This window comes from Grampus griseus (assembly GCF_964374135.1).
Source record: "Grampus griseus genome assembly, chromosome: 16".
Classification (NCBI taxonomy): Eukaryota; Metazoa; Chordata; class Mammalia; order Artiodactyla; family Delphinidae; genus Grampus; species Grampus griseus.
The window spans coordinates 58,312,745-58,333,997 of record NC_139010.1 but is presented as its reverse complement, the minus strand read 5'-3'; the positions used below and the strand labels follow the sequence as shown (position 1 = coordinate 58,333,997).

The following is a 21,253-nucleotide window of genomic DNA, read 5'->3' as shown; positions in this document are numbered from 1 at the left end:
TAAAGTAGATTCCATGACCCATTCATGGGTTTTGACCCAAATTTGAAAGACACTGTAAATTAAGTTGTAGCTTTGTTAGTTTGTAGTTGATGTAGAAGAGTCACCATTAGGGAGGGTAAAACCCATGAATGGAGGACGTACAGTGTAACCGGTGTGAGAGTGAAGGTTCTGGGAGTGCTGGTGGGGAATGGAGACGTAGGGGAGAAGACAGGCAAATACCGGCTGGTGAAACTGGATAAAGACGTTGGTGGCTCAGGGATTCCAAAGGGGCCCTGAACGTCAAAAGGAAGCAGCCCCACTCTTAACTCCTGTGCCTGTTGAGTCACAGGATTAGACAAAGAAAGGCTGCCAGTTGGACGGCAGCACGAGTGTGGTTTGTATGGACACAGTCACGGCTCTCTTTTGGAAGGAGCTATAATCAAGGAAATACATTTCATTTAAATAGAAAGTGCTCTGCACGAGAATAGGGAATTCCATAGGACACAACATGGAGGGAACAGAGGTGACCTTGTAGAGAAAGGGATGGGGTTCCCTGAGGGAAGGGGTTTATGCCCACAGCGGCTGGGAGAAATAGTTATAGGGGAAGCAGTAAGTAGGGTCATATTTTGAGGGAGGAGCTCAAGGATGAGAGGACGTTGTCTTTTGGGGAGCAGTGCAAGCTGAAGAAGGAAGGACCAGGTACACAGAGGGAAGAGGGGCAAGAGGAAGAGCAGTTTTAACAATTCAGGGAATCGGCACATTCAGGCAGCTGATCTAAATGAAATTGCTCCGGGGAAGTTTGCTTAGGAATTATTCCTATGCCCAAATGGTGTAGACCAGGGGTCCATGAGTAGATTTCAAGTACTCCACCAACTTGTATAGAAGTTTCTTTATTTATAACAGAAATTTAGCATTGATTTAAGGTATGACTGTAGGGAACAGTGACTTTGTCACCAACTGAAGTCACCTGCTCGTATCACATTTAAGTTGTTGCATGCAGTATCTTGAAATTCCATCAATGACCAGAAACAACACGTTACACCAGTTTCTTGTGTCACTCATCATACTTTGAAATTATGGTGATTATTAGATTCATTGCTGTGTTTTGCTATTCAGTGCTTTATAAAGAAGTACATATATTATTATAGATTCAGAGGGTTTATATTTATATAATATAGTATTAATATATTTATATATAATTTATATTATAAATTAATATATTTATTAATATGATAAACTTCATAGTCTTGTGTATTTACGTGCAAAGAAAAGGTTGGAAGCTGCTGCCGTAGAAGGATCTCTTCACCCCTGTGGAGATTTGGGGCTTAGAGAGCTGAGGGGTCTTTACAGGTTCTGATCACATGCCTATATGGAGAGTACTTGCAAATGCCTTACTCTGCCTGACGGAAAAGGGACTGGACTCTGTTTCAGGGACCAGCTGTGTGTGTGTGCATGCACGTGTGCATGTGTATGCGTTCTGAAAAATAAATACATGGATGAGATAGTTCTCTTAAATTTTGCTTTAAATAAGTAGAATTTTAAGCTGTTACATGGAAATATCATATTAATTTGAAGGATAGTCTTATTCTCATTTCTTGTGATAGGATTATCTGGTATTAAAGTTTGGTTATATACCTTCCATTTAGTACGCTGAGAAGAAAGTTACTAAAAAACACTGTATGTTTGTGTATATTCCAAAGGACCGGTGTTTCTTGATCACCGAGATGAGCTTGAAGGAACATACAAGGTTTATTGCCAGAATCATGATGAGGCCATCTCATTGCTGGAAATATATGAGAAGGATGAGAAGATCCAGAAGCATCTTCAGGACTCCTTGGCAGATCTTAAGTAGGAGTTTTGAGCACTTCATTCCATCATAGCTCTTCAGTTCTGCCTTTTGGAAGTCACTCCCATGTCTATGTTATGGATCTATCATATTTTAAACATAAGTGATACATTATCGTAGGTCCTATTATGTAACTTGCCGTTTCCCATTCTATATCATGGAAATCTTAAGTAGCTTCCTGCTTGTAGTTTTATCCATTAAAATCACTTTTATCTATACACACAAAGTATTAAGTTAGCATTTTCAGGTAAGAAGCTGCCAGGAAGATAGTTTGGTCCAAATGAGAGAAAAGGTAAGAAGATAAAGTCAGTTATTCTTGACCATCAGGTGAGAGTCTCCTGTCTTAGGGAGGCAGGCTATAAGGATATAATATATGTCTAAGTAGGTCAAAGTGAAGTTAAGGGCTTATTGACTTTTTTTAATAGACTAGATATGCCACCATAGACATTCACAATTCCCCTTCTGTCCCATGTGGTTTTTGTCTGCCCAGCTAATAGGCATTAGTTGGACTAATATGTTCTGAGAGGAATGTGAAAATCAGCATCAGTATTTTCTTTAATCAGTTGTTTCTTCTTTTCATGCTCGCTGCCCTGTAGGAGCCTGTACAATGAATGGTAAGTTCTTGCCACTTGATGCAGAAGCTCATTTCATTATTTTCTTCCTTTATAGACAGAAACCTAGAAGTAGACCTGCCTTGCTGTACTTTCCTCCGTAGCACTTACCACCTAATGACACTTCATATAATGTTTGTTTGATTATTGTCTGCCTCTTTCCACTAGGGCAGGGACTTTTTTGGGTCACTACTAAATCCGCAGCACCTAGAACACTGCCTGGTGTTTATTAGGTGCCCAGTAAATGTGAATGAATTAAGTTGGGAAGTAGGGTGAAAGAACGGAGCTATGTTAGGAATAACAAATACTACCTGTAGGCCCTGTGTTACTGACAGTTGACTGACGTCTCTGTTTTTCCTTTTCTTGAAGGGGATGCACAAATTATATTAACCTGGGCTCCTTCCTCATCAAACCAGTGCAGAGAGTAATGCGCTACCCACTGCTGCTGATGGAGTTGCTGAATTCCACCCCCGAGTCCCACCCAGATAAAGTGCCTTTAACCAGTGCAGTCCTTGCAGTCAAGGAAATCAACGTTAACATTAATGAATATAAACGTCGAAAGGACCTGGGTAAGAAAAGCATACTTGCTGAAAAGGAGGTATACCCATGAGAATGTTCTCCTTCTCAAAAGAATTAATTACTTCACCAGAGGTGGATAAGCAGATGGTAGGTAATAGGGCTGTGATGAAGAAATGGTAATAGAATTTGGGGAAAATGAGATAATGAAAGAAAAAAGACAGTGATCATAATAAAAGCACAACCATGCATGTTGGAAATAAGGCACCTGTGATAAAGCTTATAGCAATGAGTCTTTCCTAAGAGATAAAAAGACCTATTAGAGAATGGCTGATCAGGAGAGTTCCTTCAAGCATGAGTGATTGCCTTCTCAACTCATTGAAGGCAGTCCTCTCCAGTCCATGCTTATATGTGTTTGCTCCGCACGTCTGGTTGGATATTTCAGTGTTTCCACTGAAGCTAGAACTTTTTTGTGTTCTTTCAGAAGACCCGGGTTTGCCCACCTCCCTGGTCCCATCAGTCCTGCCTCTGGTCTGTGCCCCTCCCCTCCCCCACAGAACTGTGCAGTCAGTTGCCAAACACCCTCTCTTTCTTTATAATATAGAACAAACTGAACCATTTCTTTTGTCTTATCAAATCTCTTGTTGAGGCTTTGATTTTGAACACTCAATGAGTATAGCATGGTGACCATGCTAAACTGATTTATTATTCATATCCTCAAAGAATCTATAATATAGCCTCTTTGCCTGTCTCTCGACTATTCTCCATATTTATCTAAAATCATTTTCCCCTTCTGCTTCAGCCATGACACCCGTGTTTAATGTTGACTGTGGATGTTAAAGCTCTCTGGCCATCTGGCCCTTTGTCCTGGTTCATATCTCCTCATGTAATGTCATCTTCATCTCCTACAACAGTAAAGTGTGCCTTTTTGCTACCACCCAGCCTTCCCTTGCTACCCTTTTACTCTTATTTCCAGGCTTTTCTGCAGACTGTGCCTGATGCATGACACATAGATTAATCAAAAACTCCTGCATAGCATTTCACTATGAGACGATTGTATATAAATATCTCGTTTGTATATGAGACCATTTAAGGTGGTCTTATAAGTCAGGTACTATTACTTTCTACATCTTATTGGAAAGGAAAATGGGGCTCAGAGAAGTTAAGTGGCTTATTTAAGGCCCCACCTTTTTTTTTTTTTTTTTTTTTTGGCCGTACCCCATGGCTTGCAGGACCTTAGTTCCCTGACCAGGAATTGAACCCAGGCCCTGGCAGTGCAAGTGCAGAGTCCTAACCACTGTACCACCAGGGAATTCCCTAAGGCCACACCTTGATGAAATGACAGACCCAGGCACTGAACTCAGGTTTCCTTGACTCCAAATCTTAGGCTCTGTCCCTTACACCTCTGCGACCTTCCTTCCTCATCTCTAACCTTCTCCAGTCTGCTCACAGTCTCTGCTGTTCTCCAGGTATCCGATCTGTCCATAAATGGTGATTTGGATTAACGTTTTGTGTACTCAGTTATAAGCTCATTGAAAACAAGCACTAGCTCTAGTTTGGGCTGTTAGTCTCATTTGTAGTCTGTCCATGCTCAGAAGAGGGCTTTCTTCACTCACCAATTTGACTCACTCCCCAGTCCTCAAGTACCGAAAGGGTGATGAAGATAGCCTCATGGAGAAAATTTCTAAACTGAACATCCACTCCATCATCAAGAAATCCAACCGGGTTAGCAGTCACCTGAAGCACCTCACTGGCTTTGCCCCACAGGTGAGGTTCCTGCGCTTGAAGGTTCAGCCTGTCTTTGGCTGCTTTTCAGGGCTCCACGGGGCAGCCTGCATGGTGTGAATTGGCAAGATTCCCCTCTTAGTACCTCCCCTGGTGTTTGCTAGCTGGTGGATACAGGACCCTGCAGCTACTGTTCATTTAAATCCATCCACCCAACCCTCCATCCGAGCCTTGGTGAGCTGCTTACAGTGTGTATGAAGGCAAATCAGGAGGCCAAATCGGTCACCATGTAATAGTTATCATGGTTTTAGACACCCATAAGGAGCTTATAAGCTATTTGGGGAGACAAAATGAAAATTGTAGACATGTTAAGCTAGAAGGGATTTCAGAGATCACCTTGTTCAACACCATATGTCACACATGAGGAAATGTAAAGTCTAAGGTTTGAGTGATTTGTAAAACAGTTATCAACAGAGTAGATCCAGTCTCCAGACTTCATGCACTGAACCATGTGTATGTGATACAGTCAGTGGAAAATACCAGCTAAAGAATCAGTTGCTAAGCTTTGTAGTTTGTTCTCTACACGCTGTGGTACTTAAAAAAACTAGAGCTCCGTGAGAGTGTGCTTCATGTTGGCAAGAGATTTAATCTGAGTCTTAAAGGAGAGGGGCAGGTTTGGCATAGGGAGAGAGGAGGGCAAACCAGGCAAGGCAACAATACTGGTGAAGCAAACAGCCTGACCAGCAAAGGGTTTCCATCAGGAACAGACGGGGTCAGTTAGAGCCAGGAGGGCCTGTGTGTACTTAGGAGCTCTGTCAAATCCAATTCAGTATGATTGAGGGAAACATCAAAGGCTTAAAATTTAAACAAAAGATGCTTTAAGAAAGATGCTTTTGCCAATAAGATCTATTGAGGGAAAGTCCCAATTTGCTAACAGCACTTTTTTATTTTGAACAGATTAAAGATGAAGTATTTGAAGAAACAGAGAAAAACTTCCGAATGCAAGAAAGATTGATCAAATCTTTTATCCGAGACCTGTCTCTCTACCTCCAGCATATCCGGGTGAGTAAAGACATCACTCTCATTAGAATCATGTACAGTGGGGAATTCCCTGGTGGTTCAGTGGTTAGGACTCGGTGCTTTCACTGCTATGGGGCTGGGTTCAATCCCTGGTCAGGGAACTAAGATCCCAGCCAAAAAAAAAAATAAGGAATCACATATGGTATAATTCCATCCGCTCTCCTGTTCATCCAGCATATTGCTTAATGAATGTGGAATAACCTGGACTCAAATGACCAGTATGCCATGACAGACTTTTTATTGGGATTCTTACAGATATAACTACTGAACGAATATCCTCCTGTTATTGTTTTGTTTATTTATTTGGTTGCAGCAGGTCTTAGGTGCAGCAGGTGAGCAAGTTTTGGTTCGTCAGCTCCTTAGTTGCGACACGTGGGCTCCTTAGTTGTGGCTCACGAACTCTTAGTTGTTGCATGAGTGTGGGATCTAGCTCCCTGACCAGGGATCAAACCTGGGCCCCGTGCGTTGGGAGCGTGGAGTCTTAACCCCACTGTGCCACCAGGGAAGGCCCTCTTACAGGTTATTTAAAAGTTAAACAATGTCAGAAGATCAGCACTGTTGTATTCATAGTAAAGGGACCTAGCTCTTTCCTCCCTCTCTTTCGAGCTTCATCACCCTTTTTTCCCCCTGTCTCCTGTACCCAGTTATAGAAGAAGCACTTGTGACAGTTCATTTTGTCAAAGTCATTTTGAAGATCAAATAGTAAGAGAATGGTTCCTGTGGGGTGTGCTTCCTAATAATAATATTTATTTACAACTGTACATAGGCCTCTAAGGTTGTTAGAGCCACGAATAGGTCTAGAGAGTTGCAAGAACTTGGGAGATCAGGCGGGCCCTGGTCTTCCTTCCCTCAGGCAGTGCTTCCTTCATGAAATCAGAACCAGGACTAGAATCCTTTCTCTTAAAACCTGTAATTTCTCTGTTGATTTAATAGAATAGTGTTTATATAAGTATACCATGTACCCCTGTCCCTCACACAGGAAAATCTCATCCCATGAAACAAATAATTTCCTTTAAAAGAGATCCTTTGCTTTTTAAAAATCATTATTGTTATTATTTTTTTTTTTAAGTAAAATGGTACAAAATTCAAAAACTACCAAAGGGATAAGTATAAAGTAAAAATAACTCCTCCCCCTCCCCTGTCTCCTAGTCATCTATAGAGGCGGACACATCTATCAGATTCTTCTGTCAGAGATAACGTGTGTGAGGGAGAGAGAGAGAGACACACACGCACTGTTGAGCACCTTGGGTTTTGCATTTTGGAAATCGTTCCATATTTGCACACACAGAGCTGCCTTGTTCTTTTTTACAACTGTATAGTATTTAATTGTTATGGACATGCCATAATAAATTTGACTAGTCCCCATCGATGGATGTTTAAGTTGTTGCAAAAAGTTAGAAACATTGGCACGAGAAATATCTTTGCATGTAGATCATTTTTCTGATCTATGTGAGTATATCTGAAGGCCAGAGTACTAGATTTTCTGAGCCAAATCATAAAGCAATGCAAATTTCATAGATATCATACCCGTGAAAACTCCCCACCAGCAATGTATGAAACAGTTTCCCCATCCCTTGCTAACATACAGTGTTATCAAAATCAAAATGTCTTATCTTTGCCGGCAAGAAAGGTAAAAATTGCTATTTTAATATAGTTTGAATTTACATTTCTTATATTATGAATGAAGTTGAGGATAGTTTTGTATGTTTAAATCATTATATTTCTTTTTCTGTGATTTGTCTGTATTTGGGGGCACTTATTTATTGATTTATTGTTCTTTTTCTTATTGACTGGTAGTACCTTTGTATATGTTGGAGAAAAGAGCCCTTCTTCTGAGATGCTGGCTTACAAATACCCCCTGCCCCAGTTTGTTGACTTTTGAATTTGCTTAAAATGTTTTCTCTGTGTAGAAGAGTTTTATTTTTGTGTAGTCTAACTCAACTTTTATGGTTTCTTAGTTCTGTGTCATACTTTAAAAGGTCTTTCCCATTCCAAGATAATTTTAAAAAGATGTCCTATGTTCCAGTACTTTTATCATTTTATTTTTTTATATTAGTCAATCTAGCTGGAATTTATATTAGTATATAGGAATCCAACTTTTTGTTTTTTATCTAGTTATCTGTCATTATCATTTATTGAGTAATACCCACTGATTTGAAGTGCTTCCGACACTTCTTTTAAATAGCAAACTCTCTCCATTCATGTTTTGAAAATGTGATAAGTAAAATTGAGGGCTTATAAGACTTTCCAGGAACACATTGGCTTAAAGTGAGAGATTTGACCAAGTATGGTTCCCTTGCCTCAGGACTTTAGCCTACAATTCCTCTAATTTTGATATCTCCCTATTGGCTATTTTCTCCCCATGTTATCTAAATGTGTAGCAAGTATACACCTGAGCACCCAACTCTTAAAAAGCCTTGTCTCCCTAGCAATGGGTGACAGCCCTTGGACGGGCAGGTCGCTTTGGTTCTGACTGCTAACTGCTATCTAGGATGAATGATGGAGGCTAGAAGTTCTGTCTGGTCTTACCTGTGTTTGTAACTGGCTGCAGGAATCCGCATGTGTGAAGGTGGTGGCCGCCGTGAGCATGTGGGATGTGTGCATGGAGAAGGGACACAGAGACTTGGAACAGTTCGAGAAGGTGCATCGCTACATCAGTGACCAGCTCTTCACAAATTTTGTAAGTGACTCTTCAGCCCACTTTTTTCAGGCTGGGCCTCTTCCCAGGGTTCTCTGTAACATCCAGCTCATGGAAAAGTTAATTCCATAGAGACACGCTTCCATGGACCAGGAATCCTAGTGTTCTTTAGCTAAGTTCATATCAGAATTTTATATTCAGAACCTGACTTTCAATCAGCTGAAAGGACAGATAGGACCTGCATGTATGCAAACAGATTTTTTTTTTTTTTTGCGGTACGCGGGACTTTCACTGTTGTGGCCTCTCCTGCTGCGGAGCGCAGGCTCAGCGGCCATGGCTCACGGGCCGAGCTGCTCCACAGCATGTGGGATCTTCCCGGAGCGGCGCACGAACCCATGTCCCCTGCATCGGCAGGCGGACTCTCAACCACTGCGCCACGAGGGAAGCCCTGCAAATAGATTTTTTTATAATTGTGATCAGCCCAGTTTCAGGGGATAAAGGAAAACCAGGAAATTTAATCTGGTATCACTACTGGATAACTGATCAAAAGAAAACAACTAAAGAACTAATAACTTAAAACGGAATATTTTTGCATAGTTAAGAGATTAACAAATAGATTTTTGAAATGGCAAAAACTGTTTTGTAAAGACTATAAAATGCCAAATTGCTTGGGAAATTCTAAATATATGTTCTATATATATCTCCTGAGTAGAAATGGGTGGGCTTTGATAGCTTCTTGGAGATCTCTGGATGCTTGAAGCATCTTTAGAAAACATTGGGGGAACATACGGTTATTCTAACAGTAGCATCTTATTAAAAGTAATTTACTAAGCACCTATTTATGTTCTTTTGTGTCAATATTGTGCCCTCTATGTCTATCCCTCTAGAAAGAATTAGACAAAAACTTTTGAAAAGTGAAAACAGAGTATTACTAAGTAGTTATGAGTAGAAGAGGTATGATGGGTGTGTGAAAGTTTCTCTACCCCAGATTATGTAACAACTAAATCTTTTTAAAATTTATTTCTTATTGATGTATAAATTACGATGTTATGTTAATTACTTCTGTACAGCAGAGTGACTCAGTTACACATATATATGCATTCTTTTTTATATTCTTTTCCATTATGTTTTTTTTTTTACACCAAAGAAAAATTTATTAAAGTATAGATTACTGGTTATTTAAAAATACATGAGAAAAGACAAACATACAAAGGCATTATCATACAACTGATTTCTAAACTCAATACTTTTGAAATACAAAACAATGATCATTACCTCCAAAAGTCAGTTTGAAACAAATTGACTTTTAAGTTAGTATTATAATTCTTTTCACTCAGTTTTGCTTACAAATGTTCTAGGTTTTTCAGTTTCGTCACATATCAGAACTTTCTTTTGACATGTTTACTTCTCAAAGTAGAATATAGTTATTTCTTGCAATTAATGTCAGCAACTATAGAAAGCTTCTCTTAAGTCACAAGGATTCAATATGGTTGCTGCTTTGGAAATAGTTAACCATTCTGAGTTATCTATACTAAGACTCGTGCATCGACAGGCAAAATATTAATGGGCAAAGTATGGAGACTGAGAGCAGGAGGACTAAGGAAATATACCTTTTACTGCAGACCTGCTAAAAAAAGACTCCATTATTCACTCTGATAGTATTGCTAGAGAAGCAGTTTCTGCCAGATCGCAGGTTGGCTATGTAGTTGTCCATTTTAAATTTCCAACGCTAAAGAATGGCAGACTTCAACAATTAGATTGCTCAACCAAATAAGCAGAACTTTAAGTTACCATATACTTTAATTACAAGAAATAAATTATTTTCTTAATTGGTTTAGCAGCCTTGTACCTGGAAAGGCAGCAAAACCCACTTTGTTCCAAAATTAGAAGGCTGACTCAGAGGCTGCTTCTAAGATGCCTAACTATCTTCTATCATCAATCAGTCATGAAGGTGGACCTTCATGAACTCAGTAACTTAATAAATGTAAAAATGAACTCATCTATCAACACAATGTTGAGACTGCAAAACCAAAAAAGTACATTCATAAGGTAGGAATTGGTTTGTATAAAACAAGAGGGTATATATCCTCTTATATAACACAAGAGGAACATGCATGGTAATAAAAACAATCTATAATAAACTTGTAAAGAAATGATTCTGGTTTACATGTAACTCTGCTTAAACTGACCATGACTGAATGATTAAACATTTTCTTCTCCTAACATAATGCCCATTCATTATAAGCTAAGCTGGACTTAGTTTCTTATAAATCTCTTATTTCCTTGGATTTATCTACTACACCCTTACTTTATAGCCATTTAACTAAAGCCCCTCGTCAGAAGGATACCAGATTCATTAAAGAGAGGCATCTTCTCGTAAGAATCTGCGCTTCAAAACAGCATATGAAGAACCAGCAGTTGGCTCTCCAATGTAGCTACCTCTCATTTCACATTATCACAGAAACAGTGCAGTTTACTAACCACTCCTTCCTTACAGAAAACTCAGTAGCTGTAAAAAATTTTTGTTCATTTCAGAACACATTTCAATACTTATTAATTCCAAAGATCCGAACACCATGTAGCTGTGGCATTTTGGGAATTAGCACGCTCAGGAGACAAGCTGTGTTTAAGATGAAGTGAGTTGGATCATACTTCATATAGAAACTTGCCAGAAAATATAGAATTATTGGAGAAATTGTGAAAAACTTCCTTGAAGATGTAAACTGTACTCCATAGTCCAGTTGTTCCCAATGAGTTAGGAGCCTCGCTTTACCCTGGTCAGGAGTTTCAAATGGTGTTCCTTTTACTGCATGCAGAAATACATACATGCCCAGATTATGTATAACATTTGTTAAGGTCCAAGCAACAGGAACACTGAAGAAGGGTAAAACACTGAGTAAAACGATATGAAGCAAGCCAACTCCCAAAGCATATGTCAGCCACATACCCCGGCTGTTCGTTACATGGGTATTTGGATTCACCTCACTGTGGGCAGCTCCAACATTCATGTTTGCACTGCCACCCCACTCCCGGCGGCTGGCTGGCTCAGAGCAGTATCAGCTCCGCGGTGGCTGCAGGGCTAATGGCGGCATCTCCTCTATTATGGTTTATTGCAGGATATTGAATATAGTTCCCTGTGCTACACAGTGGGACCTTATTGTTTGTCCATTCTCTGTATACCAGTTTGCATCTGCTAATCCCCAATCCCAATCCAAGCCTCTCCCACCTCCTTCCCCCATGGCAGCCACCAGTGTATTCTCTATGTCACTGATTTTGTTTCTGTTTCATAGATAGGTTCATCTGTGTCATATTTTATTTATTTATTTATTTTTGGCTGCATTGGGTCTTTGTTGCTGCACGCGTGCTTTCTGTAGTTGCAGAGAGCGGGGGCTACCCTTTGTTGCAGTTCATGGGCTTCTCATTGGGTGGCTTCTCTTGTTGTGGAGCACAGCCTCTAGGTGCATGGGCTTCAGTAGTTGTGGCACGCAGGCTTAGTAGCTCCGCGGCATGTGGGATCTTCCCGGACCAGGGCTCGAACCCGTGTCCCCTGCATTGGCAGGCAGATTGTTAACCACTACGCCACCAGGGAAGTCCTGTGTCATATTTTAGATTCCACGTGTAAGTGGTATCATGTGTTATTTGCTTTTTCTTTCTGACTTACTTCACTTAGTATGATAATCTCTGGTTGCATCCATGTTGTTGCAGATGGTATTATTTTGTTCTTTTTTATGGCTGAGTAGTATTCCATTGTATATATGTACCTCATCTTCTTTATCAATTCACCTGTCAACAGACATTTAGGTTGTTTCCATGTCTTGGCTATGGTGAATAGTGCTGCTGTGAACATAGAGGTGCATGTATCTTTGTTTGGGTATATGCCCAGGAGTGGGATTGTTGGGTCATATGGTAATTCTATTTTTAACAACTAAACATTAAGTTAAATTCAAGTTATATATAGACACGTACACGTAAGTGATACCAGACAGATGGTCACAAATGGGTTGTAATGCAAACATCATGTTCATGTATGTAGTTTAGCATTTGTTATCAACTATGCAGCTATTTTGCACACTCTTTGGCATGAGCAAATAGTTGGGTGAAGAGTTATAAGCTGAGAAGCTTTGTAGAATATGTGCGTACATCTGGTGTCGGATCTGCATGGGTTTAGCTCGTGCACTAGGAGCAAAGCAGGTGGTACAGGACATAACAAAATCCACCTGAAGATAGTTTTGAGAATAACAAATTCGGGACACTGAACACCGTGCCTTTCTCTCCCCACAGAAAGAGAGGACAGAGCGGCTGGTCATCTCTCCCCTGAATCAGTTACTGAACATGTTCACGGGGCCCCACAAGCTAGTGCAGAAACGCTTTGACAAGCTTCTGGACTTCTATAACTGTACAGAACGGGCAGAGAAGCTGAAGGACAAGAAGACCCTGGAGGAGCTGCAGTCGGCCCGGAACAACTACGAGGCCCTGAACGCCCAGCTGCTGGACGAGCTGCCCAAGTTCCATCAGTACGCGCAGGGCCTCTTCAGCAACTGTGTGCATGGCTACGCCGAGGCCCACTGTGACTTCGTGCGCCAGGCGCTGGAGCAGCTGAAGCCGTTGCTCTCGGTGAGGCCCGCCCTCCCCATGGAGAGGTAGAATCCCAAGTTCTCCTGGAGTTTTTCTGGGAATACACAGCCAGGTTGTCAGAGACATTATTAAACTAGGTAGATTAAGTATGTCACTGGGTCAGGCCTGTCAGGAATCAGAATTCTTGATCCCTTGATGGAGCCGGGGAACCTGTGGCCTTTAAATGGCTCTCTTTCCACCCTGAGAGATCCCGGAGGAGCCAGCCAGCTCGGGCTGCGGGCACTGGGCTGCGGTGTTGGTGGCTTACACTTGAGGAGTTTTAAGGAGACTGTGCCAGTCCTGGGATCGTTCACGTGTGTTCTCTTCTTTCCTCTGTCTCTGCTCTCCCTGTGCATGGACTCCAGTTACTCAAAGTCACCGGCAGGGAAGGGAACTTGATTGCCGTCTTCCATGAGGAGCACAGCAGGGTCCTGCAGCAACTCCAGGTTTTCACCTTCTTCCCAGAGTCTCTTCCTGCCACCAAGAGGTCATTTGACAGGAAAACTATGGACCGCCAGTCCACCCGAAAGCCACTCCTGGGCCTGGTGAGTGGAACTGGAGAGGCTCATATGGCCTGGTGGTTAAGGTGTGAACTCCTGAGTAAGACCGCCTGGGTTCAGATCCCAATTCTGACAATGACTCACTCTGTGTCCTTGAGCAAGTGCTTCATCGGTTTCCTCATGTCTAAAACACAGATAATAGTTATACCTACATCATAGAGTTGTTTTGAGATTCAAATGAGTTAAAATATGTAAAACACTTGGACGTTGCCTGACACCATTATTAGCATTATTCAAGTAAGCTATTATCATCATCATTATTATTATTAATATTGATGGACTCAGCTCTGTCTCTACAGATGAGCAATTTAATAGGAGTTTAAATATTTTATAATAATTGGAGAATAAAGGTTATTGAGTTCAAATCTATCATGCTCTCATTCATTCCTTCACTCACTATCACTAGGCACCACTAGTGTGCCTCCTGGTATAGACTTCAAAATGCCCTCTGAAAAGCATTCTTGGATCCTATCCTATACAATGAAAGGAGTTAGTAAAGGATTAATATTAGTCCTTTGATCAGTGAAAGGAACTGGCTTAAGGGTATGTTAATTCTGCCAGGCTCCCTATTTTTGATCATGTATTGGAAAAGGTGGTTATCTGATACACTGCCGAACAGTTAATGGCTGACCACTTTTTAACCTGGAGTTATTTTCTTTTTGAACTCGATTCTTGCATATTCTGAAAAGTACGGTAAGATATACCAGATTATATGGGGTAAAAACCTAAAAGACTGCTGATTTATCTGTGCTTACAATATTTTTGCCCCATGTAATCCCATAGACATTAATTTATATGATCTAAAAGAGGGAATCAGATTTTTTTAATCACGTTTACTTTTTCTTATTTTTATGAATATTGTTTTTATAGATATGAAGTCTAGATAAGGAAAGTCTCAGTTGTTTAGATTCATACAGTAAAATAAAAGCAGACCTACTCATGTTACTTAGATATTTTGATTCTTTAGGTGGCACTTTAATCACATATTTTTGTCACAGGATAACAGATATAAAACTAAGGGTGTGTTAAATTTTCTTACTACAAAGGCACCAAAACGTGACCCAAGAGATTACAATTTTTACCTGTAGCCACATGGACTGACTCAGGCGCAAAGGCGTCTGATGGGAGTAGGGAGCTGGCTGTCATTGCCTCCACTTCTGAGACTGACAGCATATGGGATTAAATAGAGCTGCTGGGATAACGGCCCGGAAGGGGTTTTGATGATTATATTTCTTTTTTTTTTTTTTTTTTTTGCGTTATGCGGGCCTCTCACTGTTGTGGCCTCTCCCGTTGTGGAGCACAGGCTCCGGACGCGCAGGCTCAGCGGCCATGGCTAACGGGCCTAGCTGCTCCGCGGCATGTGGGATCTTCCCGGACCGGGGCACGAACCCGTGTCCCCTGCATCGGCAGGCGGACTCTCAACCACTGCGCCACCAGGGAAGCCTGATGATTGTATTTCTTATATTGCCTTTCAGCCAAGTTACATGCTTCAGTCAGAAGAACTCCGGGCCTCCCTCTTGGTAAGGTATCCCCCTGAAAAGCTCTTCCAAGCAGAACGGAACTTCAATGCTGCCCAGGACCTGGACGTCTCACTTCTGGAAGGTGACCTGGTGGGCGTGATTAAGAAAAAGGACCCCATGGGCAGCCAGAACCGCTGGCTGATTGACAATGGAGGTAAGAACAGTAGGCGACAGATTACTGTAACTCTAAATGAGGAAAGAGTGATTTGGACTGTGCCTGAATCCTGGGTAGGCCAGAGAAAAATATGAGAGTGTTCGGTTAAAGGGAAAAGCAACCTTAAAAGTTCTCTCCGTCTCTAGAGAGTGTAATGCTCAAGTCATTACTGAAACAAAACCAGTCTTTGATTTTGTTTTTGTTCTTTTAAAAATTCCAGAGGAGACTCCATTACTTACCTTGCAAGATCTTGCCTTGCTTTACCTTTACAGGCAGTGAATCCTGCCTGAAGGGTCCTTTGCCCTCTCGATCCTAACCTGAGTGAAACACAAGTTCTGTAGGTGTGTTTTGTGAGCATATGAGTTTAAAACCTTTAAGAAGGGGTTGTTTGCTTTTTGAGTTACCCCTGCTCCCAACCAACAAACAATTTTACTTCATGACTATTTAGGGAATGACTTTAAAAACAGCTTACAGCTTTTTTTTCTGTTGGGAGTGGGGGTGGGGAAGGCATACAGAATTTTTTTTTCAACGTACAAAGAATAATAAAGAATAACAATTCCAAAATCTGAAAAGCTTTGAAATATCAGAGCTTTTTTTTTCAGAACTAATTTGCCAAAACCTGCCCTGATCTGAACTCATTTGGTGACAAAACCTGAACAAATGATGTGAGGCTGTTTATGATCATTACTCTTCCCTTTTGGTGGGACTAGTCGCATACGTTTTGCTACAGAAACATGAATGGGTTTGACTATGGGGTGTTGACCCAGACCCTGCTGGGTATATCATGAAATCTATAGTATACTTGATTACCTTTCCTAAATCCCCAAATCTGAATTCCAAAACACATCTGGTCCCGAGTGTTTTAGAAAAGGATTGTGGGCCTCTATAATAAACATCTGTGTTCATACCACAAGAACTGAAAATTTTAACATTTCTCAGTTTCTTTAAAAGTGTTGTGTGGATTTTTTTCTCCTCCCCCAGCCCCCTGCTCTGCTTACCCAAAATAATAAAGATTGAAGTGGGAAAGGAAGGACGAAGGATGGGGCCCCCAGGGTGATGACAGGTGAGAGCCACTGATAGACAGATGAACTCCTAGTGAAGATCCAGGCTGTTTGAGCCCCCCCTGTCCTTGGGGTTCTTCCTTATCTACTAAATCCTGGTGAGTAAAGTGGTAGCCAGAAGCTCATAGCATCAGCTCTTAGACCCTCCACCCCTTGGCATCTGCTCAGGGGACTCCTCCCTATTGCCCAGCAGATAGAACAAGTGCAAGCCGGCCTTTTTTTTAGGTCCAGGAAACACTCTAAAGATCAAGACAGAGATGGCCCTTGCTCAAGTCGAGGTTACATACTCTGGGTCCCTGCCTTAACAGATAATTCTTTCCTAATAAATATAACAATTTTTCCTATGGATTAGGGATCTCAATCCCTAATCTATGCTTAAAAGTTTTAGCTGAGGGCCCTCTCTGTCCTCATCTTAGGCAATTTATTGATATGAATTGATATGATATTGATATGATATGTGTTAGATGTGTATTCTAACTAATATAAGCAGCTAGTTCTCACAGTATTCCCACCTCATTCCTAAACCAGGGACAGAGATTCAAGTGTGTGGTTGGAGAGGGCAGGGAGGTGTATCCGAGGGGCTCTGTCATGCTGAGGATGGTTTTTAAAATCCCTTTTTACCACACTCAATGGACAATTGAACACATCCTTAGTTGTCTTCCCATTAGCCTTTGTTCCCATGGTCTGGCCCTTCTGTTTTCTTCATCTACTCATGCTCACTCAGACATGTGGTCTGTGGTTGTTTCTGTTACTGTTTCTTAATTCTCAGCAAAGCCCCTTGTCACTCACCTGTTGTGCGGTTGTAATAGGCGTGAACTGGCAGGAGGCCACAGCATCTTGTCTCTACCACCCACGTTATGCCCTGGGATGGTGTCTGTTCTGTTTGTCTCTAGGAATCTTATTTTGTCTCACTATTGACCTTAAACCATAGTTTCTTCTCTCCTGATTTCCTCCACCCTCCTCCTCCCACGAAAAGCTCTTCGTGTTTGTTTTTCCTGCCCGCAGTCACCAAAGGCTTTGTGTACAGCTCCTTCCTGAAGCCCTACAATGCACGCCGCAGCCACTCTGACGCCTCCGTGGGCAGCCACTCCTCCACCGAGTCGGAGCACGGCAGCTCCTCCCCCAGGTTCCCCCGGCGGCAGAACAGCGGCGGCACCTTGACCTTCAACCCCAGCAGTGTGGCCGTGTCCTTTAGCTCAGGGCCTACCCAGAAACAGCCTCCAGACACATCTTCACTGACGGAATTTGACCAAGGAACTCTCAGCGCATCTTTGAACTCAGAGAGCAGCCCTTCCAGATGCCCCTCGGACCCAGACTCCCCCTCCCAGCATGGGCCCTGGGATTCGGTAGACGCTGCCAGAGACCTTCAGCAGCCTGCTCCCACTCTGAGGAGCTCCCGAAACCCCAGGCATCCAGAAATGGCTGGTTACTCGGTGCCAGGGCGAAACGGGCAGGGTAGAGACCTCGTAAAAGGATGTGCAAGAACAGCCCTGTCTCTGGATGACAGAAACGGACAGCTGGAAAACAGCAAGGCGGAAGGCAACCAGGTGAGTGCGGGCTGGGTACTGTGGTTACTGCGCCTGAGCAGATGCAGGTGATGCCCTCCCAGGAGTGGGTGAGTCAGAGGCTTACCCAGGGCCTGGGGGTGACCTGGAGATGGGCTCGCAGACAAATGCTTAAAGCATTTGTGGAAACTCGCTGCTGTAGGAGTGGGCAGCTCCACCCCTTCTGGGCCCTTCCCTGGCTGACTTCACAGGCTGTTGTGTCTTGGAGCATTTACAGGGTTTTACCATGAAGCTTTTCCCACTCTTCCAGTGTGCTGATTTTTCCATTGTATAAAGTCTGCTGTTTAACTCGTCCACTTAGTTTTTTATTCAAATAACTATATGTTTATTTCTAGAATTCAGAAATAAAAGTCTGGCTCTGTTTCAGTTTTTCCTGTTCTTTTCATAATGGCCTGCTCTTGTCTTTGTATCTTAAACATTTTAAACCTACATATTTTAAAGCCACTTTCACATCCACAGCTGAGGAATCCCTGGCCACCTGCCTCTTGCCTTTGCTCACTTGCAGCAGTGAGTCTCTGTGTGTGTCTTACCTTCGTCTGTGAGCTCTCTGTGGTTCTGTTACAAACCACAGCCAGCTCTGGACCCACCAGCAGGCAGTTTTTCTAGACGTGATAAGAGAGGAAATGGCCCTTTCTTAGATTCTGACTTTGTGCAAGGAGCTCACTTCTAGCCTCATAAACTCCAGTTCCTGAGCAGGTCCTAAACCCCAGCCTTCGGGTGTGTATTCATCCCTGTGCCCCTGCGGGCCTCCTGACTTCTCCTTCTGATCACTGAATACCACCCTTGCTTTGCATGATAGCTTTGTTATGGGCATCTAGAGAGCATCCTTTCTTACTTTGAGGTTAGTTGTGTTTTGGGTTTTTTTTTAAGTTTTTTAAATTCAGAATTTCTGTGTTAGGGGTATGGAAGGGCATCCTCGTGTCTCATCCATCTTCCATGCTGACTGCAGCTTCTTTCACTCTTTAAGGCAACTCTGAAAGTAAAAATATGTGAATTTTGGTTTTCTTTAAATCTGACCTGTTCATTAGGGTAGCCACAAGCCGTATGTAGCTATTTAAGTTAGGTAAAATTAAACAAAATTTAAAATTAAGTTCTTTCATTTCACTAGGCATATTTCAAGTGTTCAATGGCCATGTGGCTAAGGGCTGCCATATTGCATGGTGCAGATACAGATGGTCCCCATCACCACAGGAAGTTCTGTTGGGCAGCTTTGCTCTAAGCTGTTTCCCATTTCCTAACTCACTTTCTCTTCCTCACACAGGTCTATTTTGCTGTCTATACCTTCAAGGCACGGAACCCAAATGAGCTGAGTGTGTCAGCCAATCAGAGACTCAAGATCCTGGAGTTTAAAGATGTTACAGGAAATACAGAATGGTGGTTAGCCGAAGTTAATGGGAAGAAGGGCTATGTTCCATCCAATTATATCTGCAAAACTGAGTACACCTGAACCTGTTCTGCCTCCCATTCAACCTTGCTGCCTTTGCTTCCTTCTGCTGAAGGGTCCTGGTGTCCACTGAGAGGGCGCCTGCTCTTGAGACACTGGCCCTGCCTGCATGGCTTAACCATGGCACAGTGGGGCACAAGATAAGTCTTGCTCTCTTTGATTGGGTTGTCAACCTTGATGCTTGCTAGAATTTCTAGAATTTGAAATGGACCCTGGGGCTTGCAAGTGATTCAGTGACCGTGAGAAGAGAGGCCAATCCTGGGGTCAGCTTTTGGAAACGAGAAATTTCCAGTCAGAAGACCAGTATCCAATATATGCTGGAAGCTGTGCTATAGCATTAGAAGAAGTTGGCGTTGGTTGTGCCATACTGAGTTTGGGGTGGCCCCACGCGCCATGATCGACTGACCGGAAACCGACTTGGATGAAAAGAATTCTCTGGGAGCCCTTTCAGGCTGCGCCTCTGCATGTGGCAAGGAGTTTGTCGACCTTGTACCAAATCTGGTGTTTTAAAACCTCAGTGTCTGGCACACATTCACACACACACCCCTTATTTCTAAAAGTCCCTAAAACGCTACCACCTGTAATCTTTTTCTTATTTATTTCACTGCACTTCCAGATTGCTTGGGCAAAATTCAGCGACTTTCTTTCTCCTTTTAAAAAATGCTTAGGGTCTTTCTTTTCCTTGAACCTTCATCTGAAAGGTTCTCTTCCCATTAGGTGCTATCCTCCACACCTTGCTGACAGTGATCCTACTTTATATGGTCTGTGCGTGATAATGTCTCCTGGTCTCTCTCCTGAAGCTCAATATCTGATAGACTCTCCTAGGAGAACAGGATCAGAGCTCCCGCCATTTCATTAGAGGGACTCATTCTGCGATGGGCTGAAGCCAGTCTAGCCTGCTGGGAGACTGGATGCCTCTCCTCTTCATCCAAGCACACTACTGTCCACAGATGCAGAAAACATAACGCGTGTGTCTTATTTGAATTCGGATAAGCAGTCCCAGAAGTAGCTTATCCTAGACTTGGAAATAAGCATTTCCTGTTTCATCAGCCCCCGTGCTTCAGAGACCATGGTCTAAGCCAAACAGAATCTAAAGTGCCTGATTGTGCCTCCCTCCACCTCAGGAAGATATTTACTAATCCTAACACTAAGAATCTCCCCCTGAAGTTTCTATTTGAGCAGGGCTCTGATTCTTAAGGTCTGCCCCAGACAAGAAAGCCTACCTTGGAACAGGAAACCGTGAATTTTGTCTTTTAAGAAAGGGAATTAAGAACAGCCTTACAGCCCTTGCTCCTCCAAATGCACCTTTGCCTTAAAGGTATGATGAATTGGGAGACACCTGTGAACTCCTTGGCCCCCCTGAGTCTGCTGGTTGGTCAGAAGGAAGCAAGGCAAGAGTCTCTTGTGAATAGTGTTTGTATCTAGAGATGTTTATATTTGAGTAGTTATTTTATAAATAAAAGCATTTCTAAGGGCCATGAGTATGTTTTCTTGATTTCCCTCCATGTTTAGCCTGAACCTTCTCACGTTTCTGGGGGTAACTTCTTGACAATCCAGTGATGCTCAGATCCCAAGAGATGGGAGAGACTAACTGAAGAAACTCAGGTCAAAAACTCATTTTGTCGGGACTTCCCAGGTGGCGCGTTAAGAATCCACCTGCCAATGCAGAGAATACAGGTTCGAGCCCTGGTCCAGGAGATTCCACATGCAGCGGAACAGTTAAGCCCGTGTGCCACAACTACTGAGCCCGAACTCTAGAGCCCGCAAGCCACAACTACTGAGCACGTATGCCACAACTACTGAAGCCTGCACGCCTAGAGCCTGTGCTCTGCAACGAGAAGCCACCACAATGAGAAGCCTGCACACCGCAACAAAGAGTAGCCCCCGCTCGCCGCAACTAGAGAGAGCCTGCGTGCAGCAATGAAGACGCAGCCAGAGAT

At 42.5% G+C, this 21,253-nt stretch overlaps 2 protein-coding genes across 3 annotated transcripts in view; one reads left to right on the top strand and one right to left on the bottom strand.

Moving 5' to 3' along the window:
* Window positions 1-20,789, top strand: part of DNMBP (dynamin binding protein) — a gene marked incomplete at its 5' end in the record, with an annotated part of 76,261 nt that extends 55,472 nt beyond the window's left edge. For both annotated transcript variants that reach the window (XM_082673605.1, XM_082673606.1), the window contains 11 exons: window positions 1,680-1,827; window positions 2,422-2,439; window positions 2,806-3,005; window positions 4,589-4,719; window positions 5,635-5,739; window positions 8,309-8,437; window positions 12,677-13,009; window positions 13,375-13,554; window positions 15,045-15,243; window positions 17,310-17,851; window positions 19,131-20,789. In XM_082673605.1, coding sequence (XP_082529731.1) covers window positions 1,680-1,827; window positions 2,422-2,439; window positions 2,806-3,005; window positions 4,589-4,719; window positions 5,635-5,739; window positions 8,309-8,437; window positions 12,677-13,009; window positions 13,375-13,554; window positions 15,045-15,243; window positions 17,310-17,851; window positions 19,131-19,316 — 2,171 coding nt within the window. In that variant the 3' untranslated portion in view covers window positions 19,317-20,789. The remainder of the gene's footprint in view (window positions 1-1,679; window positions 1,828-2,421; window positions 2,440-2,805; window positions 3,006-4,588; window positions 4,720-5,634; window positions 5,740-8,308; window positions 8,438-12,676; window positions 13,010-13,374; window positions 13,555-15,044; window positions 15,244-17,309; window positions 17,852-19,130) is intronic.
* On the bottom strand, window positions 10,843-11,418 carry LOC309834644 (ORM1-like protein 1). The gene has a single exon (XM_082673633.1). It carries the CDS (start codon window positions 11,401-11,403, stop codon window positions 10,939-10,941), a length of 465 nt encoding a protein of 154 aa, XP_082529759.1. The 5' UTR covers window positions 11,404-11,418; the 3' UTR covers window positions 10,843-10,938.
* Window positions 20,790-21,253: the final 464 nt, after the last annotated feature.

Bases quoted from the DNA above. Each gene is read 5' to 3' on its own strand.
- LOC309834644 (XM_082673633.1), bottom strand. From the start codon at position 11,403: ATGAATGTTGGAGCTGCCCACAGTGAGGTGAATCCAAATACCCATGTA.